Genomic DNA, 14499 nt, shown 5'->3' with positions numbered 1-14499 from the left:
TTTCTGGGTTGGGAAGATCCACTGGAGAAGGGATAGGCTACCCACTCCAGTATTCTTGGGCTTCCCTTGTGGCTCAGCTGGTAAAGAATCCGCCTGCAATGTGGAAGACCCCAGTTCGATTCCTGGGTTGGGAAGATCCCCTGGAGAAAGCAAAGGCTACCTACTCCAGTAGCCTGGCATGGAGAATTCCATGGACTGTATAGTCCATGGGGTCGCTTCCCTGGTGGCTTAGAGGGTAAAGTGTCTGCCTGCAATGCGGTAGACCCGGGTTTGATCCCTGGGTCAGGAAGAACCCCTGGAGAAGGAAATAGCAAGTACTCTAGTACTCTTGCCTGGAAAATCCCATGGACAGAGAAGCCTGTTAGGCTACAGTCCATGGGGTCGAAAAGAGTCAGACATGACTGAGCATACGTGTGATTCGGTACATGAATGAATTGGTACAATGAATCAGTACATGCGATTCATTCTTTAATTTTGTATAAGCTTTGTCTTTTCAATTGGTTGGGCACGATGTGGTATCCCATTTTGCAGGTGAGGAAACGGACTCCTCAGAATGGCCCCAAATCACAGTGGGAGAGCCAGGTCCTGGCTGTTCCAAGCTGGCCTGACTGCCAGGTGGAATTCCTAAACCACCGGTAGGGGATCCTCCCCTGGAGAGCCCCTCCTTCTCTGCAGCCCTCCTGCTGGCAAGTGGTATTTTCCTAGGGGGACTTTGAGAAGGACCAGCCACCACAGCCAGCCATCAGACCGGACTTGGCAAGCCCAGCGGCCACTTGTGACTGAAGCACCCCAACCTCGGCTAATCCTGAGGAGAGGAGAGGCCGGGGAGTCAGGCCTTTCGGACAGAGATGGGCAGACAGGTTTCATCCATCTATGCTCAGCCTGGAACCTGCTGGGGATTTACCCTGAAGAAAGTACTGCAAGTCCAGAAATGAGAGGGGTGAAGATTTTGTTTCTTTTTAGCAAGATTTGAGGAGCCAGGGACCAGTGCAACCTGCCACCTGCCATGGTTCCCAGAACCATCTCATCAGTGGCTGCTCCTTGGGCTCGAGCTGGCTGGTACTGGCTTATGTGCTGGCCATGGATGCCCAGCACCAACTTCCAAAGTATGGGTGCAAGGGGTCCAGGCTGGGATGAGAGTTAAAGGGTTAGAATGAGTCACTTTTTTTTTTTAATTTATTTATTTGGCTGGGTTGGGTCTTGGTTGCAGCACGCAAGATCTTTCCTTGTGGTGCATGGACTTTCCAGTTGTGGTGTGCAGGCTTAGTTGCTTCACAGCACGTGGGATCTTAGTTCCCCAACCAGGGATCAAACCTGTGTCCCCTCCATTGCAAGGTGGATCCTTAACCCCTGGACCACCAGAGAAGTCCCCAAGTCACCTCTTAAGCATGTCCAGGTATTTAGGCTGCATAAAGATAGGACACAGTGACCTCTCATCGCCTGAGGCACAGGGCAGGAGACCAAGCCTTTCTATGTCAATCAGCTAATTGGAATATGTGAGGTAGATATCATTCCCATTTTACAAATGGGAAACTGAGGTTCAAGGAGAGTCCCCCCGCCCCCAGAGGTCATAGATACAATTAGGGACAGAGGTCAGGCTCAGCCCATCTCATGAGTGGTGAACACAGTCCTTCCCTGCCTTGTCCTTTGTTCTCTGTCCCTATTCTTCTCAGTACTGGCCACTCTGACGGACCTGGGCTGCTGGGGGCCTTTAGAGGTAGCTGGCTCAGCCTTGAGCTGGATACTGGAAATCAGCAGCTGGACGTCCTTGGTGACTGGCTGAGATCGCTGGCTTCCTGGAAGAGAGCCAGCAATTGACAGTGTGGGGGACGAGGGACCCTCAGCTCACAGAGGGACTCGGGGCAAGATTCCCCAGCTCCAAGGATGCAGCATGACCTGCAGAGGCCAGACAGCAGAAGGGACTGCCAAGGAGGGCTGCCGTGCCGGATAGCGGAGGCCTGTGGTTATAAGGAAATCTGGGCTGGTGGAAGAAGGTGGAGGAAGTACAGGCTAGAGCCTCAGATAATGTCTTTTCAATATTAAGTTATTGGTTTGATTATCTTTAAAAACATGCTTATTAAAGAACATTTCAGAAATCAGAAAAAAGCTTTGGGAAAGGAAAGGAAATTCCCCATATTTCCCCCTGCTGAAGAGGACGCAGGCACTGAGAGAGGGTGATGTGGGGCCTATGCAGGGGGCTGGCCCTGAAAGGCCTGCTGCACATCATGGACGCATCATAGACACCAGCTCCTGGGGCTAGTGTGGCTGCTGTGAGCTGGGCACCAAGGTCTAGAGCTGTCCTGGCTACACCTGGACCTGTGGGAGGGTGTGGCCACAGGGTGGGCCTCCCTGCCTGCTCACGTATGGAGGTCAGAGAGGGCTGGTGCCAACTTTCTGGACTCTGGGAACAGATGTCCAGGATTCTAGGGGAGCCCACCTCTCTTAGGATGTTCTGGGAGGGTCGTCCAGACAGACAAAGCTCTGGCCAGTTCATTCTCTCCCTGCTCCCCAGACACCCTGGTCAATGAAATGTAGGCAGCCTCCAAGTTCATGGGTGGAGGACCTCCCTGTGCAGGCCTAAGGGGTCAGCTTCGACTCAGTGGCCCTGCCTGGCTCCTTCCTCTTGCTCCAGTGTCAGGCACATTGAGGAGGGAGGGAGGGAGGAAAAGAGACAGGCCGGGGAGTCCAAGGCCACTGGGAAGGATCCTTTCTTCTGAACCAGCTACATGAGCACTTTTCTAACAAGTGTCTGGGAGTCCAAGGGTTCCAGTAGGGGTTTTAGGGCAGGCTGGGGAGCTTTGGGGGGAGCACTGTCTTTCTATCTGGGAGTTTGACGTCATGGTGTATTTAGAAAAAGTTTTCAAGACTGAACCATTGATCTGGTCTGGCAGGCAGAAAAGATGACCCAGAGGTCAGGGATTGGTCCAACTTGCCCAGCAGTGGGGTGGGGTAAGGGGTGGGATGAGGGGTCAGTGGGAGAACCTCAGCTTTGGGGCTGGGGTATGAGGTGTGCAGTAGTCTCTTCCCACAGAGCTTCCAGCTGGGGTGGGGAGTTGGTGGGGGGAGAAGGAGGAACTGGATCTTAGGGAAGTTGGGTGTTGAAGACTGGAATCTAGGGCCTCAGGGGAGTGGGTGATCCTGGGGGCTGAGGCTGGCCCCCAGGGGTCCCCCATGATCTTTATACAGAAAGGGGTGTTGGGAAGTGGGGGTACCACTTGGGCTGAGAAGTGTTGTGCTGTACCAGGCCCTAATGAGGCCTGAAATTCAACTGCATATGGGTTGAGCTGTGATGGCCTCTAGCGTCCTCTTACAAGCCCAGGTCTGTCCCACTGAAGGGGCCAGTTTTTCTTTGCTGGGCACCCGGAGGGCCGTTTATCAAAAACTGTGTTTTCATGGTAAGCAGTTTGTTTTTACTTGGATTGGGTTTACCGCGAGGTGGTTTGGGGGAGACTGAGGAAGAGTGGGAGGTCAATGCTACTCCTTCCATCCCATGGATCCCTCTAGGGTCCCTGCAGTGGAGCTGGGCCCTGTGACCTTTGAGTTTGAGGGGAAGCTGTAGGCAGGAACAGAATGGGCCACCTGCACCCCACAAACCTGCAGCCAATGGGCATGTTCCTCTGCATCTAGTGCCCAGCTGGTGCCCTGAGTTAGATCCACAGCAGAGTAGACGTGGGCATTCCTATCTCAAGTTTTCCAAAAGATTCCAGCGTCTCTCTTCTCTCCCAGCCTTGGCCCACCTACAGCCCTCTTACACGGATCAGATCAGTCCCATACAGGTTCCCACCTTTTGGTTACCTTCTCCCAAGCTGGTCTGTCCCAAACATCCAAGGGATGAGCTAGGGGTGGGAAGGGGCGGCTGGGTGAGTAGGAGTCATCCGGGGACCCATCCAGCAGTAGCTCTGGCTCCGCAACACGTGATCTGCACCTACCGCCCGCCCTTCCTTCTCCCCTCTCCCCTGCCTCCTCTGGATCTCTGGCGCCTGACGGGCCGAACCCTCGCGGTTTCGGAGAACTCCAGAGAGCCACCTCCGCCTCTGCGGCGGAAAGGCCGGCCCGCCTTGCCAGGGGGCGCGCTGGGTTGGGGAGGGCTGACTTTCAGCTCACCGGGCCCCGCCGAAGCCATCGAAGATGCGCCTTTTATCCCGGGTCCAGCAGCAGGAGGCTCGCGCGGCGCCCCAGCAATGAACCCATCCGTCGCGGAGCAAGGGGATTATTAATTTGCTCTTCATGGAGAGTCGGTGGGCTGGGTGAAGGCCTTGAGAGATCGGGTGGGTGGAGGGAGGTCTGAACACCGCATCCAAGCACCACGGGGCCTCTAGGGGCGAAGGCCAGGCAGGACCCCGCGGGCGCGGCAGGCTCGGATCTGCCGGGTCCTCCCGACGGCTCCGAGCCGGCTCAGCCGCGCGGCTGCAGTGACACCCAGTGGCGGTGGCGGGAAGTGCAGGCGCCTGTCCTTCGGCTGCAGTTGTTAAGGTCCGCGCCTCTCGAGGTTCCCACTCGTGGTTACGAGCGGGCACCCCCAGGAGAGAAGGCCTCGCTTTGCAGACTGCCCCACGGGGCACTTCCCTTTCCCCTCCCCCAGTTTCCTCCCCTGCAGTCGCCGAGCACTGGGAGATCCTGCAAGGCTGCAGTGCCCGGAAGGGCGGGGCGGGGCGCAGCGGCGGCGCTGGGCTGTGACCCTGAGCAGTTTCACTTCTGGATCCTGCTTGGGGTGTGATGGGAGAGTACCTGGGCTGGGGGAGGAGGCGGGGGACACACGGGTCGCCGAGGTCCAGCGCTCAGGACCCCGAGTAAAGGATGGGTTTTTACTTCTGGGGTGTCACGCGACCCACGCCTTCCTCCATTTTCCACCCCGCCCCACGGGTTCCACTCCGCTGTCCCCGGAGCTACGGCTCCTCCCCAGCAGCCGCCGCCTCCGCGGGGGCTGCCGACCCCCGGAGAGGCCCCGAGCGGCGTGGGCGGCAGGAGGAGCGAGCTGTGAAGCCGCAGGCAGGGGGTTAGGCTGCGGGCGGCTGAGACGCCGAGCTGTTTCTCAGAAGTGCAGTTGCCCCTCCCCTCACACCCCCCTCAGCTCCCACCTCGCACCGCACCCCTTCTCCCTGCCCCCACCCCGGCCTTCGCTGTCCTCTCCCAGGAAACACCAACCCGGGAATCTGGTGTCTGGGTCCACGAAGATTTAAGAGAAGGTCCTGAGAGAGGACGGCGCGGGCAGGGCCGAGGTTCAGACCCAACCTCTCTGCTCATATTCCGAGCCTCCCACCATGCCACTGCCCTGTCCCCACCACACCCCCAGCTTGTGGGCCAGGGTTGGAATTTTATAGAACGGGTTCCTGTGACCACTTGGGAAAATCTTAGGCCTCCAGTCTCCTGGCTCCAGCGCCCCACCTCCCTCCCAGTGCCTGAGTTTTGGGGGAGAGACGGAAGAGCGGACAAAACCCTCTTTCTCTCCTATTCTTGTTTCTGCTCAATGGGAAGGCCCTGGCTAGAGCAGTGGGGTTGAGGCCAGGCTGAGTCTGTTGGAAAGAACTTCAGAAACCCCTGACTCCGGGCGGGGTAGGGTCGGGGTGGAATCTAGGTGCAGAGAGAGAAACCCAAGTGCCCAGGGTGACCCAGAGAGCGGCAGGGCTGAGGTTGGAACCCAGGAGTCTGGACACTCAGCCGGAGTCAGTGAGGCCGGCATTTGTTTTTTGGAGACTTCAGGTCTCTGCTGGATTCAGTGACTCGGCCTGCTTTCTCCCGCTTTCCCCCATCGTGGGCGCACACACTGTGTTAGGAGAGGGAGGTGGAGGTGCTGAGGATGTGATTCCAGTGGGGGTGGCATGGGGATGGAACCCCTGGAAGGATGAGCCTGGGGGAGGAGGCAGCATCTGCCCCCCTACTTCCCATCCACCAGCCGCCCCCAGGGCTGTGGTTTATTTGACTAGGCAGCCCTTCTGGGCCCGGGGGTGGGGGGCACTGGGGGGTTGAGGGGAAAGGCGAGGTGATGGGAAAAGGCTGCTCTGGGGCTCCCTGCCCCCTTAGTCCTGGGGAAGGGGGATGCTTGACATCACCCGCAGGCCCTCTAACCCCATTCTTTCCACTGCAGGCTCTTTCCTTGGGTATGTTCAGTTATTCTGGGGGAAGGTCTGTTATTTGGGGGGAAGGGAGGCAGCTGCCTACTTCACAGGTCAAGACAGAGTTAAAAACAAAACCGCAGCAAATTCAACACCCCGTGTCCTTCAGGGACTTTCCATGACACCTTCCTTCCCCCTCTCCCCTCAAGCCAGGGAGTACCTCCCCAGAGGGCCTCCCCACCCCAGGTGCAGTGGCTTTTGGCTTTTATGCAAACAACCGTCTGACTGGGAATGCTCTGCAGCCTGACCTTGTGTGTCCTGCCGCAGGAGCTCCTCTGCCAGCCCTCAGCCGGCCTGGCCTTCCCAGGACTCTCACCCTTCGCCCCCAACTCTCCCTCAGACTCTGGATTCCAGGGGATGGGAGGGAGGCCAGGAGGCCAGGTCCTCGGCCCTCTGCCTGCCCTGGGGTGACAGTTGCCTGCAGGTGGAGGTTTGCACCGCAGCAGCCGGCAGCCAGGGTGAATGGCCTGGTTGTGTGGAGAGATGGGGGAGGGGGAGGGTGCAGGTGTGGGGTGGCCTCCAAGGCCAGGCCCACCCCACCGCCTCTAAAGCATCCACTCAGTTCCTAAGAATTAGTAAAGGGAGCTATCCGCAGGCTGGAAGAAAGTCCATTCAGCCCCAACCCCAGCACCAGTCAGCTGCCCAGCTGGCTCCTCAGCCAAAGGGGAGTCTCCCTGCCTCCCTCTCCTCCTTTTCTCTCTGAGCTGCTTCGGCTTTGGGAAGGGAGTGAGGATGGGGAAGGCCACAGACCATCCTCTCCAAGGCTACCGAGTGGCCATTTTTAAATGTATTCAATGCTCCCAAACACGGGGAGGCTGCAAAGCTGTTCTTCCCTCCCTGGCCTTAGTGTTGAGATTGGAAAACCAGCTGGAGAGCCTCAGGACAGTCTGGTGATGCTGAAGGGAGGGAGATGGTGCTGAACACAGAGCCATGAAAGCTGCCACCAACCTGGCCCCAAGTTAGCTAGTTCTGACCTTCAGCAGCGTCTTCCTCCCACCTCTTCCCCAGAGGAAGGGAACAGTGCTCTGGGTGAGGCTGAGCAGAAGGCCAGACCAGCTCTCAGACTCTTTTCTGAGACAGAATAGAGGATATCAAGACAGGAAGAGAGCCACATGATCCTGGCACCATTCTCCTAGGAGTTAGCCCCACCGGCACCCAGCTTGGGCCTCCAAGTATCTACAGACTACATCTCAATGTGGTGGCTGAGTTCAACTGCAAGTTGAGTTTCCCAAAGTGGATGTGTCTGAGACCCCAGAGATGGAAAAATCAGGAGTTGCCTATCCTTTAGGAAGGATCCCTGCTGGGAAGGGAGGGCGGGGTTGTGTCTTGGAACTGGGAGACACCATGCCCAGTGTGTCTGTTTGCCATGTCCAGGCCCCCAACCTCCTCAGATCCCCTTAGTGAACTAAGGGCCAGTGGACCCAGAGTCCCACCATGGGCACACGGGGCCAGCGGCAGGACACCAGCGGCAGGTTGAGCAAGACATCAGGCAAGATGTTTTAGTTCAAAGATAATTCTGCTTATCTAAGTATCTGAACTTTAAGAAAGAGCCAGAGGGGCTAAATTAAGAAAATATACCTAGGGGCAGAAGGAATTCCATTTTCCGACAACAGCAACAACAAGTGACAGGCATGCTCGAGGATTAAACACACCAGTATTTTTTATTTCATTTTTCAATGTAAAAATCAAACATAAGAAAGAAACTTTGAAAACTATCAGCAGGGTTGTTTTCAATGCGGGAATGCACTCATTAGGGTTCTGGCAAGGTGAGCATTGCTACATTTCAGAAGCTGAACCTGTACAGTCTTTACAGAGGAGTAGGGCGCTACAGTGCTCCAAGGGGTCAGACTCCAGGTCAAGAGGGAAGGTCACTGCTGGGCAGGGAGGGCATTTCTGAGAAACCCAGACGAGAGTGCTGTGAGCACAGGCTGTGTCAAAACTGCTCGGCAAGGTCTCCCTCCCTCACTCCTGGTGGGAAGGCAACCCTGAGCCCCAAACCACGTTCCCTTCTCCGCCCCCTCCCCCACCCCGTCATTCTGCAGACAAGGGTCATCCACAGACCACACGTGTGGTGGCTTTGGCAGCAAGAAATTAAAAATAAGCTACGGTTTTTCCAGTAGCCAAAATGATCCCTCACCAAAGCTTACAGACTGAGAACTTGAGCATGCAAAACCACAGTCTGGGTAAAGGGATGTCTGCTTTTCAAATGACCTGCTAATTCTTTGCAACCCACAGTAATTTGGTTTCTGTGAACCCACAGAAGCAGGCCCACTGAAAAGGGCCTTGTCTGCTAACCTGGAAAAGTCCTTGTGTAAATGAGTCACTGGCAATGGGATCAGTCATTTTTAAGGCTGCCCCATTTTCCTAACATGTCAAAAGGTCTATTCTCAGTCTTCTTAGGAGAGGAAGAAGCAAAGCTGCCCCCACATACAGAAAATGAAGTAGGCCCCACAGATGTGTGACTTGGGCTTGGGAGAAGGTGGGTGACATCATGGGACTGCTCTTGGGCTTTCTAGAGTGGGATTGATGGAAAGATGGATGGTGAGGACCACTTGAGGGAACTAAATCGCTGGGAGAATTAATGGTGGAGGGCTCATAAGATGGTGAGGGAGCAAAGCCAGTCTACTTATCTGACAGCAAAATCATGAAGTTTCTGTACCGTGTGGTTCATACCCATTGGTTCTAAGGTTCAGCATATTCTTTACTCTTAGGCATTAAAACAATATGAAGCAAACTGTGTGTTCGGGATCAATTGCCTCTAACAGCAAGTGAATTTCTATCATGGTCTTAGTATGATTTTTGAATATTTTCCATGTCTTTAAATCCAGATACAGAAATATGTGGAAAATCTACAGCCACCCAACATAATCCACCCCCTTCCCCCCAAAAAACAAAGTAATGTTACCTAATAGACAAAATTACATAAAACCTCACAACATCCTTGGGAGGTAGATATGGTTATGTCCTTACATTTTTAAAAATCAAAACATTAACATTCCAGTTTCAAATAACAATTCAATATCAGCATATGACAGTTCACTATTGTAATATTCAGAGGAAACTTGCATCCAGCTTCTTCAAAGTGCAAAGACCTGCTTCTCATGTTGATGACATGGTGTGGGACAGGCTATATACAGCTTGGGTCAACAAAGGTACAGTCTTGTGCTAGGAGCTACACAAGTCGAAAGTCTAGACCTCTCTTCTAGGCTCTTCCAGGTCCACAGTCTCCAACCCTGGGTTCACTGATCATTCTCAGACCTTTTCAGTCGGTTAGGCTTAGAGACGAGTCCTTTCCCTGGGATGGCCCAGGTTTGGCTTTTGGTTTCAGGTCAAAATTGTCCTTTTCACAGGCACTTAAATCCCCAATCATTCTGCTTCCTGAACTCTGCCTATAGAGAGTCTCTGAACTGTACTTTCTGTCTGAGCACAAAAATAGCTTTAAAATTCTTTAAAAGATGAGGAAGATCATTGCATATCTCTTATCTTCTGCACAGCCTGAGTCCATTTTCTAGGGCAAACTTTTCATCACTCCCCTTTCTTTTCTCTTCTTGAGCTCAAACTTCTAATTCTCTTTGTCAAAGAGCCTGGACCCTCCGAGGACTCAAATCTTGAGTGTTTCCAAATCTCCACTAGAGACCAACATACCTATTCATAGTGGCATACACTTTAAAGTCAGGACTTCAAACACTAAACATTTAACATTTACACTGCAGTCTTACTGCTGGTCCTAGGATATATATCAGAAGTATTGCTTTTTCCCCCTAAGAACATTCTAAACCTCACATTTAGCTGAGGGAAAAAAGCAGAGGAGGGGAATAAAACAGTGATACAGAAGCTCCTTGGAAAAAGCATTATGCTGATGTTAGATTTGTTACTAACACAGTGTTTCAACTGAATAAAATGTTGTGTTTTTAAACATCTCTCTTTGCAAAAGAAATCTGAGGTCATTTTACTTCTGGGTCTGGCAAAATGTTAAATAAACCTTGCCTTTAAAAGGTGAGACATTTTGTCACTGATAAAGTTGGAAGCTGAGTCAGGAACAGCTTAGAATGGATAACAAAGCATAACATTAGCTAGCTTATCTGTGTCAAGGTTAATATCTTCTTGGAAGAATGACTTAAGGAATCTAAAGACTGGTGGATTTATTAACATTTTTTCCTGGTGCTGGTGTGGAGTGTAATGGGGGAGACACTTCTACCAGGGAACTGAAGGAGGGAACACAGGCAACACTTCCAATAACAATCAAGAACGTTTGGGGAACAGCTCTCTTCCTTTTCCACTCTTACCACCTTGGCTGTAAGGGAATTTTTCACAGGTTTGGTTGCTCCTCAGATTTCAGCCTCCTGGGTGTGCGGTGGGGACCTGGCTAACAAGAGGATTGGGGAAAGTGAAGGAGAGAGAAAACCTACACAGCTCACAGTCACAGGGACTCTGGCTGTGAAAAGAACTGTGTTGTCAGAAGCTGACGAAGACCTCATTGTAAGGCAGGGTCAGATGTACATCTTAACCTGCCCTCCTCTCTAGGCATCTTGCTAAGGCTCTTCTTCACCTTCTTCCCCACCCCAAGCGAGGGAGAGGGTTAAGCAGGATAAGGAGTGTCTGCAGAAGTGTTTACCTGTGTTGTGGCAACTGCTACATTCCACCCAGTTCCATTTCAAGATTTAAGAATGTGGAGTTTCCACATACACATTTTCTCTGGACTTGACATGTCCCAATCCAAGGCTCAAAATGCAACAATGAATGTGCAGCCTGTGTGAGGGGTCACCTCACTCATAAAACTGACCTCAGAACGATGGAAATCATTCAGAAAATCCATTAGTCACAGAGAAAACCAGGGTCATAGCTACAGAGTCCCCATCTTGGTGGGAAGGGCTTTAGTTTCACTATCTTAAGGTGCAGAAGACGATGTCTTCTCTAAAGACTCTCCCACTAATCTGGTGGAAATACTCGCCTTCCCTAGCTTTCTCTTCTGCTAATCCTTGCTTCCGAATTCTCTTCCTTTTGTCCCCTAAAGAGTCAACAGGATGTGTGGTATTTCAAAAATATAACAAGCAGGTCCTCTTTCACAATGGGTGTAAGCAACCTGGTATGGCTTGGGGTCTAGGATCACAGAGACACAGGGATGTTCAGAATCCCGCACACTGAAATCCAGCTAATCTTCTGGCTGAAATCTCAAACATGTTGGGACTGCTGCCATGGAATTTCACAAAATCTTTTTTTCCCGAGACAGACGCCATGCTACAAAGAAGGATAAGCCATTTGTGCAGTCTGAGGTTGGACATTTAAATTACCGGCAGCACACAGATGCACTGAGTTTGAGCCTAATGCACAAAGCCCTTTCGAAATATCAAGGCAGACACATAAAACACTGTTCTACCAGGAACTGGGGATTCTTGCCTCTGCTAGAAATGTTCACACAACTGACTCTCAATTTGTAAAGAGGCTCCATGAAGTGGTCCCCGGAAGCAGCGTTTATTTTTCCTAACACGGTTACTTTCAAAGGAGAGAAAAAATAAGGCTCTGTAAGCAGCTGCAGGCGCCAGTCTGTGCGCACACTCGGGGGCAAGATCAAGATGCCTTCCTGTTTTTTGTTCCTCCCCTTCACACTCACAACTCAGTGGTTACAGGAAAAACTTAACAACACTACCATTTTCACACCAAAGAAATGTGGAACATATATTCACATACACTTACTCTTCTGCTCAATACCCATACATCAAGAGGTTCAAAAAGAAATAATTGTGGTTACTACACAATCACATAAATTTAAAGCTGGAAAAGACCTTCAGAGAACATCAAAATCCAATCCAACCCTTAACTCTATGGTTGAGGAAACTTAGTTTTAAGAGTTAAGTGATTTGCCCAAAGTCATTCCGCTAATTAGTGGCAAACATGGAATTCAGCTAACAGATTGTGTGACCCCTATTCCACTGCTAATTTTACAATTATCACAACACTTTTCCTTGACAGCATGTCTCCCATAATTAATGAGAAAGATGGCCAACACATCTGCAGAACCAAGAGCAAATTTTTAGGAAACTGTGGAATAAAACAGCTCCATTTAAAATGTGTGTGGGGGGCTGGAGCCCCCAGCCTGCCTGATGGAGCACAGCCGCCAGCAGAGCTGCTCTCTCCTCACCCATTCTGAAGCTCAGCTCTGATCATGTCTAGCCTTGATTCCTTCCTGTGGGGTGGGGGAGACTAAGTCATACTTTTGGTATGATTCTTTGGTTTTTGTTTTTTTGTGTTTTTGTTTTTTTTTTTTTTTTCAAAAGTCATTGGCAAGTTTGCTTTGGGTTTGTACACCAATACTCCACGAACGAGATGAAAAACTTCCGGGTGGGTTGTTCCTCCCTCCCTCCATCCCTGGTGATGCTGCTGAATCACTCCCCCTTCAGAACCACGCCTGCCAATCTCCATCGTAGGAAAAGGATGCCATCATCCGAGCAGACAACCTCCTGGAGTTCCAATGACAGTCTATGTTTAAACCACCGGTTCTTCTGATACAGAGTTTCTTCTGCGCATGGTTTAACCCAAAGCAGCTTTAATGGGACAGGGGAGGATAAAAAGTAGAAGTGGAAGTATCACTGGATAACTTGGGTTTTTTCGCTTGTGTGATAAGAGGTGGATCTGATGCTTGGAGAGTAGGGGCTTTTGGTAACTTATTTCATGGCTGTTCTTTTCCTTACTGTTAGACTGTAATTTGGGATGGAGAGTTCACATTCTAACCCTTCAAACTTGTGTGAAGTGCACATGGGCCAGGTTTCCCAGCAAGGTTAGCTGGTCAATAGTTCTTCTCTGTGGACCCGAGCATAGGACTATGAGGCTTTTCCACAAATGGCCAATGTATTCAGAAAACAATGTCTCACACAGCACAACCAGGGGACTCTTCTGATTGGCAACAGACTCCAAAGAATGCCTGTCTATTGCTACAAAAGATTATGACCAAATATTTCATTGGCTTTTAAATATAAAATTCATTGGCTTTTAAATTTCCCTGATGGGAAAACACAGGTTTCACAAAAGTAGTAACATGATATACCTGCAAACGATTTCTGAATGGGGACAGCATTTCTCTGCTGCCCACGTGAACGTGATCCTTTGGACACTAAAATGTTGTGGAAAGGGGTTTGGAACTGAGTTTGAGAGTGATTTGTTAGGCATTATCAGTTTTTAAAAATGATATGGAATGATCAGGTGACACTCATCTCTGGGCCTGGGTGTTCACTTCAGCATGGCTCTGTGTTCTCCTCTGGCTATATGAGACGAGAACTCATAACGATCATGGCTTCGATATCCACACATGTTACACTCAAAAGGGTCACGAAAGCCATGGCAACCCATGTGAATAGTGAACATCACGTAATCCAGGAAGAGGACTCGGCAGTGGTCACACCGGTACACATCCGTCACCTCCCCTTCTTTGTTGATCACTTTGATGGAGTCTCTTGGGCAGATGGGTGGGGGCTTGAGGAGTTCATAAGAGCGGGGGCCCTCCTTCAGAAGTGGCATCCCATTGCGGGCCCGAGGAGGGACCATGGGGTTTTGCTGGTAGATGTGATTCTGGCGTTCCTCGTGGTTGCTGTCAGTGTCCGTGGAGTCGTGGCCACTGTTGGTGGGGGACAGACCTCTTTCAGAAGGCAGGCTCTTCTCTGGCAGGTGGATGTTCTTCTTTTCCAGCTCCTGGGGGGCACCATTTGGCATCTCAGCACGGGTGAGGGCTATGGGGTACATGCTGCTGATAACCGGGACCATTTCTGAGGTGGGAGCAGGTGGCGTCTGGACCAAGGGGCGCAGGGCTTCGGCCCCGAGATAGCTGATGGCGTTATTGATGGCCTGGTCCATCATTCGGGTCTGGATCATCTCGCTCTCCTTCTCATACATGTAGCTAGGATTATAGCTGACATCAAAGCAGTGGCGCTTCTCACCTACAACAAGGGAAAGAAACAGTGACAAAAGGAACAACACAAAGGCACAGAGTTTTTAAAATGATTTTCTGGAGTCCTTGAGAAATGAGGAAGGACAAGTTGCCTGCTTAAGAACACTCAGCCCAGGCAAAATGGTCCTGCACGGTGCTGAAGTCTCAAGGGACAGTGGTTGACAGCACATGTTTGGACAGTCAAAATAACTGAAACCAGCAGGCAAGAGGGAGTCAGAGATGTCGCTAAGTTGAGGCTACAATGTGAGTTGTTTCCACTGCTCATGTCAGAGGGGAACCCTGGAGAAAAGAAGCAAGAGAACATCAGGAGGGGGCTTAGGAGCGGGTGGGGAGTTGCCAGTGTCAGGAGCGTGGGGGCTTCTGCCTCTCTACTGTTCGTGAACTCTGAAGATGCAGTCCATTCCTGAACTCTTAGTTTGCTTGTTCTTTTCTGCTTGTAATACTAGG

The 14499-nt window shown here is 51.4% G+C and overlaps 2 protein-coding genes across 9 annotated transcripts in view; both read right to left on the bottom strand.

The window, feature by feature from the left end:
* Positions 1-292: 292 nt before the first annotated feature.
* Positions 293-9766, bottom strand: LOC123332454 (proline-rich protein 33). The gene is made up of 5 exons (XM_044938426.2): positions 9759-9766; positions 6430-6580; positions 4862-4975; positions 4105-4733; positions 293-1796 (listed from the first exon to the last, which is right to left on the bottom strand). Exons 1-5 carry the CDS (start codon positions 9764-9766, stop codon positions 1727-1729), a joined length of 972 nt encoding a protein of 323 aa, XP_044794361.1. The 3' UTR covers positions 293-1726.
* The window catches only part of IKZF3 (IKAROS family zinc finger 3), a 93341-nt gene continuing 86597 nt past the window's right edge, over positions 7756-14499 (bottom strand). For all 8 annotated transcript variants that reach the window (XM_006068572.4, XM_006068571.4, XM_025280192.3 and 5 more), the window contains one exon: positions 7756-14041. In XM_006068572.4, coding sequence (XP_006068634.1) covers positions 13338-14041 — 704 coding nt within the window. In that variant the 3' untranslated portion in view covers positions 7756-13337. The remainder of the gene's footprint in view (positions 14042-14499) is intronic.

This window comes from Bubalus bubalis, chromosome 3, assembly GCF_019923935.1.
Source record: "Bubalus bubalis isolate 160015118507 breed Murrah chromosome 3, NDDB_SH_1, whole genome shotgun sequence".
Lineage (NCBI taxonomy): Eukaryota > Metazoa > Chordata > Mammalia > Artiodactyla > Bovidae > Bubalus > Bubalus bubalis.
This window is presented reverse-complemented; position numbering and strand designations above follow the sequence as displayed.

Bases quoted from the DNA above. Each gene is read 5' to 3' on its own strand.
- LOC123332454 (XM_044938426.2), bottom strand. The intron at 4,976-6,429 runs GTGAGAGTCCTG...GCGGCTTCACAG, and splicing joins GGGAGAGTTGGGGGCGAAGG to CTCGCTCCTCCTGCCGCCCA. The intron at 4,734-4,861 runs GTGGGGCGGGGT...CTCCTCCCCCAG, and splicing joins GGGACAGCGGAGTGGAACCC to CCCAGGTACTCTCCCATCAC.